The sequence below is a fragment of the Hylaeus volcanicus genome, chromosome 7 (genome assembly GCF_026283585.1).
Source record: "Hylaeus volcanicus isolate JK05 chromosome 7, UHH_iyHylVolc1.0_haploid, whole genome shotgun sequence".
NCBI classification, from domain to species: Eukaryota; Metazoa; Arthropoda; class Insecta; order Hymenoptera; family Colletidae; genus Hylaeus; species Hylaeus volcanicus.
This window is the reverse complement of record NC_071982.1, coordinates 357,105-368,834: the sequence shown is the minus strand read 5'-3', so window position 1 is coordinate 368,834 and position 11,730 is coordinate 357,105. Positions and strand designations below refer to the sequence as shown.

Sequence of the window (11,730 nt, the reverse complement as noted above, 5' to 3'; positions counted from 1 at the left end):
TTTTCATCATATTTCATACTATGTGCATTTTGTAGTTTCTACAGATTTCCTATAAATCCATAAAAGTCCACAGTTTAATTATTACTTTTACGTTAACTAGAATTCAATCACGCGACTCTAAATTCGTATCTAAAAAGAACAAGAAAATTATATATTCCCAATTGGTACAACAACCCAACAAACTCGTTTAAGAATTCCATTTAAATAATATTTCGATACAGCCGAAAGTCCAAAGGACAAAAACTTTACTCCCTCACAATTTCATTCGTCTTTCCAATTCGAGTATGACTACGATTATTTTCACCGACTCAATGATTCCCGAAGCTAATTTTTGTCCTCATCCGTATCTTGTATATCGATAAAAATACGAGGTCGGTCAAAGACACCGGCGACGTCGCGTCGGATCGCGTCCAAGATTCTATCGTTTCACGGAGTTTTGTCGGGGCGATATCGAGCGTCACGCCGAGCCTGGAAGCAGAAGCACGTGCACGCGAGTGTGCGTGCACGTTGATACGGAGTAGACTCTAGTATGTAGATGGTGGTGTCTTTCTCGGCCGTGGATTGTAATAATATGCGCCCACGCAGGCGTGAGACAGTGAGCGTGTAGTGTACGGGCGTCCTGCCCCCTCCCAATGGGGTCCATGTCACAGGTTTCAACGAACGGCTCGGTCAGTATATACCGACCCCCGCCCCGACTCATCTACCCACGCCTTGTTAATGAAAACATCTTTTGTCAATGAACTGACGTCAGTCTGCACTCTGACTGGTCGAGCGACCGAGACCACGTGACCGGCAGCCAATCAACGCAAGGACGAGGCTCCCCTACGATCGGAGAGCCGAGCGCCATTTGCCCATTCTGTACGGAAGAACGGTCGAGGTAAGGTGTGGCCTGCGGCAGGCTGGCCAGAGGTGCAACGGAGAAGTTGAGTGAGGAAGAAAAAGACAGGAAGCGAGACCACGAGAATTTGTCGGTCGGTAGTGTGTGGCGAAAGAGAAGGATACGACGAAAAAGGAGAAGAGAAGGAAAAAAAGAAGAGGAAGTTGGGTACGGGAACCGATGCGATGGGAAGACGCGTCGAGCGATGCTGGAGGGATTCGTGAGGTGAGGGTGACGGTCTGATTTTTAGACCGAGTGCAGTTGGCCGATGGAAAGATGATTTCTGGGTTAAGGGGAATCTGGTGCGACGAGTAAGGGGAATGTGGAGAGTGTCGAGTAATTGTTGATTAGTCGCGGGTCCGAGTAAGGCTGACTGAAAACTCTGACCTGTACGACTCGCTAATTTTCACCAGGACTGATCTTTCACTTTTTCCTCGATACCTTGCACGCTTGGGCCGATTCGACTCGGTCCAGCGTTTCTACCGCGCACCATCCTTTTCTCCAGTGAATAAGGAGCAAGGTACAATATATAATACGATACCAAGATCCAGTGATTCGTCGGGCGCGTGGCAACGGCAGACCTAACGGCAGCGATTCAATCGCGAGGAAGACAGTTAGTTTTTCGGATCCGCGTCTATCCCCGTCAGCCGAGGACCAAAACCGAGGATAATGCCACTGTCCGCGACAGGTCGAGATGAAGTTGGTTCGCTCGAATCTCGAGGCTCGCGATCGAGATAAATGAGAAAAGTGAGCAAGCGTGGATCATGCATTTCCTCAACGAGCTGAAACAGTTCGCGGCTGTGGCGTTAATTGGACCTGTCGTCTTTATTTACGAAAGGATCAATAATCGAGACGAGCTGCTGGCAGTGGAGAAGGAGAAGGAGGAGGAGGAGGAGGCGGTGGAGTAGACACCGCGTTAAAGGTGCCGCAGGAAGTAATGGCAACACGTGAGAACAACGCTCAGGAACGCGAACGTGCGTCCGGATGTCTCTGAGAGACACGTTCCGTCACACAAGTCAAAGTGCCATTTCATTGTATTCGATAAATGTTAAGTACACATATTGTTGTTTCGCACTGTCCAAGGAAGAGAATGAGACACAAGCTTGCATTCTGTGAGAATATCAGGCATGCTTACTTCCACCATCTCGTACCAATCCCTAGTAATATGTTATACGAAAGTGCCATAATAAGGAAGAGATTCTTTTGATGTCGAGGACCAGACTGCATCTATCGTTTAAGATACGATGGAAGATAGAGAGATCTTAGCGACAGAGAGATTGCTTCCGTGAAGGGTGCGAAAGAATTAAAGACCAAAGAAGCATCAGGAATTCGAATTAAAGCTCGCAACATGCCTGGTGGAAATGTTATGGAGGATGATCTTGTGGGCCCCGAGTGGCTCTTTGGAGAACTCAGATCGCAAAATAGTCCCAGCAAGTTACTCATCCTAGATTGTAGGGCGCATTCTGATTTTTCTGAAACTCACATTAGAGGTTCGGTTCCTTTAGCTATACCTAGTATCATGCTAAGGCGGTTGGCGGCAGGTAAAGTTGATTTATTGTCGACGATAAGGTGCTTAGATCTAAGAAATAGAGTCCAAGTGTTTTTGTGCGGCGACAAAAGCAGTAGAGGGACATTCGTGTTGATCGGTGACTCTACCGACCCTGCAGGACATCAGGGTGAAACGATCCAAGTTTTAAGTCGAAGACTTAGAAACAGTGGAGGATGCGTAGCTATTTTAATTGGTAAGAAAAACAATGATTTGGTTTTTATACGTGCATAAATATACGATCAAACTGTAGAAAAAGGTGTATTACACTTTTACAATTTATTATAAAACATTGTACTATTGTAAATACAGGATATTCATTGTGATTAAAAAAATCTCATAAATATTTTAATTTAAAAGTAACTTTAATTTAGTGAAAACAATGATAAAGGAGGTTGAAAGTGTCTAAGAGTGAAATAGTATTGCATAAGCCATAGTAAAAAGCTAAAGACCTTTGTACACATGAATTGGATATTAAGAGTAGTTGTGAATGAAATATTGATTTGTGTAGAGGTTATTGCTATCTATCAGCTAGATACTTAAATCTGTTCTATAGTTCTTCAAGTTTTCTATGCTTAAAGCTGTATATGTATACTAAATTGACATATCTGTTGACTGCTATTAAGTGTACAAAAATATCATATATGTATAATGTGTTGAATATAAATATGACAATGACTATTTTACTAAGATTATTAATTAATTCATTGTTTAATGCATTAACTCGTATACAGATGTACTAACATTTAGTAACTCTTACCGCTTATGTATATTGTTTATTCGTATTTATATAGATTTTCCTGTTTTGGTTTTTGCAGGAGGTTTTGGAGCATTCAGAGATAGATATCCTGAATGGTGCGAAGGCAGTCAAGTTAGCGGCGAAGGTCCTCCTGGTCAAGATTCTAATGAAGGTGAATTAATGGGCCTTAGATCCCTTCGAATATCTACTCCACCAACAAGGTCTTATTCAGATTCTGACAGTGATAGTACATGTGATTCTGTTGGTGAGTATGTTTGTATGTATACTAGGAAAACATTTTATTTATGGAGTATACATGAAAAGTTATAACGAAATGATTCCAATCTTTTTTAGGACCTGAAGAGGACAAAGACTTTCCAGTTGAAATTTTGCCTCATTTGTATCTCGGAAATGCAGCAAATAGCGTGGATCGGGAAGCTTTAGCACGTCACAGGATACAATACATTCTTAACGTAACCCCAGATTTGCCAAATGTATTTGAAAACGCTGGTTCGATAAAATACATGCAAATACCCATAAGCGATCATTGGAGCCAGAACTTAGCTAGTTTCTTCCCACAAGCAATTCAATTCATTGGTAAGTATAATCTTTTACATGTATAGGAAACAGCATTATAAAATATTTGACAGAAATCTATATTTTACTGTACTTATCTTGTCAATAACAAAGCATTGTGTTTGTAAATTATAAAAAACATTGTTATGTATTTTCAGAGGAAGCTCGAAGTTCAGACAAAGGAGTGCTGGTTCACTGTTTAGCTGGAGTATCGCGGTCCGTCACAATTACTGTAGCTTATCTTATGCACAAGTGTAGCCTCAGTCTGAACGACGCTTTTAACTTAGTACGTAGTCGAAAATCTAACGTTGCTCCGAATTTCCACTTTATGGAGCAATTACATAGTTTCGAAAAGGAACTGAGGGATCGGGGTGATAGAAACAGGGGGAACGATCAGAGATGTATCGGAGCATGTCGACCTGGAGGTCCTTGCAATTGTCCAGCACCCAGTTTTCTCAGTCCCATCGACTTAGGTCTCAGTCCAGATTCAGGTATAGAATTTGATAGATGGGCGGCTAGTACGCCGGCTGAATGAGACGGGCCAGGGGGGACCCAATACAAATTTTAGGTCCCTCCTAGTATGTTTCATGTCATAGTAGAAGAGCCCTAATTGAAGGGTAAGGGAAACGAAATTTACATTTTGCTAGGGAAACCATCAATGATCGAAACGCAGCGTAAAAGTAGACGATATGTCAGATATGTTTGTTGTGTACCAACTGACCAAGTGGTTAAACGGCTGGGCCTTTTCACTATTTTTCTAAATAAATTCTTTCCTAAGGCTTCGCAGTCATCGTCTATTTTCGCTTAAAAGAACTTGAACGATCGCTGAATAATGGATATTATTTCTCAGAATGTACTTGGAACGATTCGGATCTAAACAAATACTTGACTTTTACGAGAGAAGCGAGAAATGTTTACTACGATTCTAAAATTTTCAATTTTTCGCATGCGGTCAAATTTTTAGAAGCTATAAGTCGTATCGCAATTTTAGAGGAAAAATAGGTACGATTGTGCGGGTTCTATGACTTTTTTTCTATATTATCTGGATAGCATTAAACATTGAAAGTATTTTGTAATTGAAATCTGTACTTTCTTACTATACGCTATAATTGTAGTTTGTATATTCTGAGATTATGCTTCCAAGTTAGAGGATTTTTTTTTCCAAATTATGATAGGGTTTGAGATACATTGAATTTGTTGTTTAGTACTATGTGTTATCTCTATATATTTCTAGGATACAATTTTATACATATGCTATATCTTGAAAGACGAAATCTATATTTTTAATACTTATTCCCTGAACCCTTCAATTATCGAGGCTGTGTTTGTTTCATTACAGACAATGCTTAACTATGAAAAGAAATATTATCTAACAAATTAAGTCGTCAACCAGGCAATCACGAGTAGTCGAAATAAAAATCACTGCTTAACACACTAAGTTTAAGTTATCGGAGGTACAAAAATTGAAAAAAAAAAAAAATGTCTCGTACTCAGCAGTTAGATTATAAAATATATAAATATATATATACATACGTATATATAAAGTAATTTGAAACTCAATCGTAATTTTTGACATAGTTTTTCAATACACAAAAGTGACTTAACTTGAGAAGCATATTCTTGCTGCATTCTGACTTTCAAGATGCGAAGTTGTATGCACGTTTTCTCGAGTAAATATCTCGGTTAAATAAATTTAAGGAGTACATCTTATGGATCAGTGCATTTCTATAGGGCATTCCGAATCTCTCCTACTTCCGAAAAAAAATCAGGGTCGTCGTAGACACAGAAGAGTTTTTAGAAGCTTTACGTTTTGAATTAATTGAGGTAAAAAGTATTCTCACTTACTTTTACCAAAGAATCTAATTGTTGTGAAATAAAAAAAGAAGAGGAGTCGCGTACGAATCAGAATTCTGTCGGTACAAGTAAATTTCGTCTCTGAAATTTTTTATAGAATCTTTTTATACGGCGGTCTTGATCCAGCGCGTTGATACAAGAATGCAACTAATTCTATGCTGTACAGCAATTTAAACACTAAATTTTGAATTGTACGATTCAGCACTGTTTCTATTATCTTACAGATCTCAGATATATATTTAAAATTATTTTTATAAAAACGAAAAACGAATCGCATTCACATTCCCATAATGAGCCACAATGACCTGATATACTGTAACTATCTTTCATGTACTATATGTATTGTTCATCGAGCATAATTGAGGTTAATATGAGTGTACACAGTGAATGTTATTTTCCGTGTAATTACCTACAAAAGTTGTGGTAATGAACTCTTAATTATTGCGAGAGTGAAATTGATATACAACTAAGGAAATATATATTTGACGTTAATGTAATAACAATATTCTACTATTACACTGTTGTCTGTTGTATGTTTATCGAGTACGATACTCGAAAGATTTAATCAAATATTATGTATATTATATAAATTATTATTTTATATTCATCGTTGTACATATATTTTAATTAATTTTCATTAGAAATACAACTTATCTTACCTGAACCGAATACAAGCGACTATTCTTTATAAAAGGAGCATGTTCTGGCAAGGTTAGCATTGGATTTTGTATTAACGAAGATCGTTTCGATTATGGCAAAACGTACTTTTATTAGCAATGAGTAATTATAATGTTTTTTTTTAAATCATCAAACTGCATAAAATATAAGAAACTTATTTAACGCAATATCGATAAGTATATTCGTTAATTACAACATTAATTACTTGAGTCTTGTGTTCGCCGTTTCATTTTTATAAATTTTTTTAGGATATCTTATATATATTCAAAAGATTAAACTAATAATTTGTTTCGAACAATTTGCCAACTTGTTCGTAGTATTCGCTGGGACATTCGTTTCTGACATAGTTCTCAATACGTTTAATGCAACTTCGGATTCGTGTATCGCTTTAATCAAGTTACTACGATCCTTCGAGTCAGATGTATATAAAAGTGTTCCTAGTCCCACAAGAGTTCTAAATAGCGCTTCGGGTTCGTTTAAATGAGGTAAAACAGAAAACATTACATTCAAGCATTGTACCCTACCAACTGCATCGTTGTACTTATTTAAGGCCACGGTTAAATTCAATATATAAGTTGATACTGCGACCTGAAAAATGTGTACCGAATTAGTTTTATATATTATACTTTATTCATGTATCGTTTATTCTTTCAAATTATCCGTACCTGATTATTTTTACTTCCAAGGGATTTCAAATTTGATAGAAGCGTTAATATTTCATCTTTACTATTATAACAGAGTTTCTCTCCTTTCTCATGAGAAAACATGTTCACTAATAAACGAAATGTGAGCATTTGATTAGAAGCAGACGCCTCAGGCTTGATGTGTTTTTTTATAATTTGCAATAAATCATCTGTACACAGTACATCATTGATTTCTTTATAGAGCACAGCGAGTCTTGTTATATCGAGCACAGGAAATAATACATCGTCCGGCCAATTTAAAAGTATCTTGAAAGTACTCAACACATCGGCTGCTGATTGTTCAGAAGCTTGACTTGCCGTGAGTGTTACCAAACTGTCTAATTTATCATCGGATACTTTGGAAGCTTCGTTTTGTTTAGAATTAAATTCACGTAATTTTTCTGTTAAAAGTATAATAAATATAGCATAATAATGCGGTCTTATACATATTAATTTAATTTGTTATAATGAAAATAGTTTCTAGCCTTTGTATCGATAGATATGTATAAATAAGTAGTATATTTTCGAGTATAAATACCTAATATACCAGAGAGATTAGCGTGTTCCAATTTTAAATATTTTGTATGTGGAATATAAGAAGGAGATAAAGAACAATCGGAAGAGTTGTGTACTACTGGTCTCACAGACTCCTCTTGCTCTGTGGCATTTGCTGTAGAACGTGGAATATATCTATTGCCTCCTGTGAAAGGATCTGCGTATTGGGCACCAGCATTTACAACTGGTGCAGATTGAGAATTTTTTATAATGAAATTTGCAACCTACAAATGAAAAGTAATTATATCAATAAGTATAATTGTCAATAGAAAATAACAAAAATGTTTTAAGCTACTTACCTGATCTAAAAATAATTGACTAAGATCATTGTCATAAAGAAACCTCTGTGCAACATGCCAAGGATCCTGACCTTCGTTGTACGGTAGCTTTAATGGAGGAACACCATCTTGTATGTCAACTGAGAACACATAATCGTATTCTACTCCATTATGAAGTCGTTTTCCAGATGTAGCTGCAGTACCACCCGTTGCACCCATGACATCTCCAATTTTTATCCATCTCTGTTCGTTTTGTGACCAGCTATACGCACTTACTATATTTCCGTCGTTTACAATTTTTGTTTGTCCATCTCTTTGACCAGGCTCTTCCAACGCATTTGTACCTGGTAAACTGTTAATGCATAAATTAAGGTGCTAGTAATATCACTTATATTGTATTTTCTTGTCTCAATGTTTTACTCACTCTTTAATTTTAATCCCACCCAGTTCTAGTTGAGCATTCAGCTTAGTTTTGGCTGTCTCCTGCTCAAATTCTTGCAATGCTTTTTCATCCGCATATCGCTCTGGATCGCATGAAAATATCCTAACAATACCATCAGAACTTCCAGCAACTATGTCACCATTAGGAAATAAATCGATACACCATACCGACTGAGTCGGCAATGTAATAGTTTGACTTATTTCACTATTATGCCATACCCTAATAGTTCTGTCTTCACCCGAAGTAAATACACTTGTACCATTGTCTTTAGCCAAAATACTATAAATATAATTTTCATGTCCATTGTATGTTCCTAAACAGCTTCCAAGAGATGCGTTCCAATGACGCACAGTAGCATCATTGGAACACGTTAAAAATTCATTGCTATTTATTACGCAAATATCACGAACACAATCGGTATGACCAGATAACTTATGGTGTATGGAACCATCTTCTGTCCATACTATAACCAATTTATCCGCCGATCCAGTTATTATGGATCCATTCAATAAATCTGACACACACCATACGGCAGCTGTGTGACCCACCAAATTCAGCTGTGGTTTACTCAAATCGTTAGTGTTCCATAGTTTAGCACTCAAGTCCCACGAACTCGAAAGGAATGTTCCTTCTTTTTTACCTGTTCTCAATTTGCACACTGTATCTTGATGAGCTTTTAATATGTTGACAGGTTCTATTTGATCTGGTACATAAATGCATATGGTTTTATCGTTGCTGCCAGTTATAATGAATCCCGTAGGATTTCTTTCTGTTGGATTTATAACGCATACCGAGCTAACGAAATTAGAATGTCCTTTCAGTGTCGCTGTGTGCACATAATCCTTACCATTTCTGTAAAACATTTAAATAATTTTTACTTTATAATACGTAGAATTATAAGAGATATGCTATACCTCATACTTCATTTCAAACAAAAAATGTAAAGCAACATACATTGTACTACATTAATGTACATGACATGTTTTCCTTTTTTGTGAAAATTGAAAGTCATGTTACTTTTAAAGATACACATATTTAATATTTAATTAAAAGTCTTATTATTGCAATGTAATAATGTAGGAGTTCGAGAGGCCAGAAATTCTATGTATGCTTCGACGATATATTAATAACAAACGCATTAACAGGTTAAATACCCGGACGGTTTCCATACAAGAGCTGTTTTGTCGCGGGAGGTTGATATAATAGTTCCATCGGCGAATGTTGCCACGGCCCTCACATCGGACGTGTGTCCGAAAAGTGATGTCCTCAATTTATAACACGGCTTGGCCATGATACGTTCTGATATCCTAACGAGGTACGCGTAAGGCGTAAGGAACGTAACTTGTGCGAATCAGTACCAATCAGTACCAGTACCAGTACCCGTGCGAATCTTTCCAACCGGAATGCATCAGCGCAGACAAATTCAATTGGTTTTGACATTTAAAACGCGTTCGAGCATGCGTGACGCTTTGTCGCTGTATTCGTACTACGTGACATGCGTTTTCTCCTCGTGTACAATAACAATAACAAATAATCAAATAGCGAACAATCAAATTATCATGTGTATTAGGTGCGACGATAAAAATCAATTTTAAAAACACAGCCTTGTCATTCTTTCTAATAAATCTGGTACACACTTTATTATGCTAACCAATCAGTCTTAAGTAATGAGGGGGATGTATCATTGCCCCAGAAGAATCAGCAGTACCATAATTGTTAAAAATTACAATTTATTATTCATCACATTCATTGCATTCATATTTTGCTATAACGGTGTCCCAAGAATGATGGAGGTCCTTGAAAGGGGTGATTCGGCAGGTGATTTGAAACAACTTTTTTCTTAGCGAAAATGTTGATTCATATCATCCCCTGAACCACCCCTTTCAAGCACCTCCAACATTTTTATATTTATTCATTACAAAACTACATTCAAATTTTCGCGCCCTTTATCTTCAACCTAATAGCCATCTAGCGGTGAAAAGGACCAACTAAAATTTCAACCTTTGGTCAGCGCCTCTATCGGGAAAACGTCCAAGTTTATCGCCGAATAGTTCCTACGTGCACTGCTAGATGGCGCCCTTTATCTTCAACCTAATAGCCACCTAGCGGTGGAAAGGACCACCTAAAATTTCGAGCTTTGGTCAACGCCTCTATCGGGAAAACGTCCAACTTTGTCCTCGATTAGTTTTTTTTTTAAATGTCAGATGGCGCCATTTATCAGGATAGAGAGAAACTATTTTACGACATGAAACTATCTCTATGTAATTCTTATTTCATGATTAATTTGATGAGTCTCTGCCAACCCAACCTGCCAACCTGCCAAGATTAGTGTTCTTAGATTAAAGCCGGTCACATAGTGACACGTACATATTATTTTTGAATTCATTTTTAAATATGGAATATATATACCGGGTGCCGTTTTCAGTGTTGGAAGTGCCTAACTTAAAGTTAAAAAAGCCATCATGGTTTACAAAACCAAGTGCTATGGTTGTGTTTTCATTCATACTTTTGTCATATTTTCTAGTAACAGGAGGTTAGTATTGTTTAGTATATAAATTTCTTTATAGCTTTTCCTTTATTTTCATAAAACTATTGAAAAATTATAAATCTTTTAAAGGTATAATATATGATGTAATTGTGGAACCGCCTAGCGTAGGGTCAACAACTGATGAACATGGTCATACACGTCCAGTAAGTAAATGTAGTTAAAATAACTTTATATTAATATTTAATTGACTCTTCATTATTGTGTTTTTTTCCATTATAGGTAGCATTTATGTCCTATCGTGTAAATGGACAATATATTATGGAAGGATTAGCGTCTAGCTTTCTTTTTACTTTAGGTGGTATTGGATTTATAGTATTGGATCAAACGCATAGTCCATCGACCCCTAAACTTAATAGGATTCTTCTAATATGCGTTGGATTTATTAGTGTCATTGTTTCATTTATCACTTGTTGGATTTTCATGCGGATGAAATTACCGTAAGATTTCCATTATTTTGTATGAAATATTTTATGTAGCACAGGTGTATACTAAATTTATGATGAATTCATTTCTTTAACCATCTAACATAAACCCTTTTTCAGGGGATATCTACAATCATAAAATTAATCCATTTGAAAGTTATGTGAATTGAAACTTAACACTTTTTAGGCATATAAAATGTAATATGTCTGAGCAACGTGTACTGCTACATTTTATATTACTTCGTTGTATATAAGGTATGTTGATGAGATTAATTTACAAACAATATTATCATGAAAATATTTTTTAAATACATCTTAGATAACATAAGGAATTTTTGTAATTTCTTCCCTCGTCCTCTACTCTGTCTTAAAAGTAATGTACACATTTTTTATTTTACTTTTGCATGTCTATGCATATATTCTTTATGTACTTACTTAAAAGTGTGTGTATATATATAAAATTATTTACTAATCGTAAAAATAATTACTAATCGTTCTTCTTTTGTTTAATAAAAAAAATGTATAAAAAATA

The 11,730-nt window shown here is 36.4% G+C and overlaps 3 protein-coding genes across 4 annotated transcripts; 2 read left to right on the top strand and 1 right to left on the bottom strand.

Annotated features, from left to right (window-relative positions):
- The first annotated feature begins 833 nt into the window (after positions 1–833).
- Positions 834–6,199, top strand: LOC128879645 (dual specificity protein phosphatase Mpk3). Its single transcript, XM_054128977.1, has 4 exons — positions 834–2,619; positions 3,242–3,427; positions 3,517–3,759; positions 3,897–6,199. Exons 1-4 carry the CDS (start codon positions 2,226–2,228, stop codon positions 4,271–4,273), a joined length of 1,200 nt encoding a protein of 399 aa, XP_053984952.1. The 5' UTR covers positions 834–2,225; the 3' UTR covers positions 4,274–6,199.
- A 142-nt stretch (positions 6,200–6,341) lies between these two features.
- LOC128879644 (phospholipase A-2-activating protein) lies at positions 6,342–9,721 on the bottom strand. Of its 2 annotated transcripts, none has more exons than XM_054128976.1 (6): positions 9,400–9,721; positions 8,211–9,080; positions 7,808–8,138; positions 7,492–7,732; positions 6,936–7,354; positions 6,342–6,858 (listed from the first exon to the last, which is right to left on the bottom strand). In XM_054128976.1, the coding sequence occupies exons 1-6, from the start codon at positions 9,438–9,440 to the stop codon at positions 6,535–6,537; spliced, it is 2,226 nt and encodes a 741-aa protein (XP_053984951.1). In that variant the 5' UTR covers positions 9,441–9,721; the 3' UTR covers positions 6,342–6,534. The 2 variants fall into 2 exon arrangements, with proteins under 2 accessions (XP_053984951.1, XP_053984950.1); XM_054128975.1 differs by having other exon boundaries at positions 9,383–9,719.
- A 781-nt stretch (positions 9,722–10,502) lies between these two features.
- LOC128879825 (oligosaccharyltransferase complex subunit ostc) lies at positions 10,503–11,530 on the top strand. The gene is made up of 4 exons (XM_054129336.1): positions 10,503–10,761; positions 10,846–10,919; positions 10,996–11,213; positions 11,319–11,530. The coding sequence occupies exons 1-4, from the start codon at positions 10,623–10,625 to the stop codon at positions 11,335–11,337; spliced, it is 450 nt and encodes a 149-aa protein (XP_053985311.1). The 5' UTR covers positions 10,503–10,622; the 3' UTR covers positions 11,338–11,530.
- The last annotated feature ends 200 nt before the right edge of the window (positions 11,531–11,730 follow it).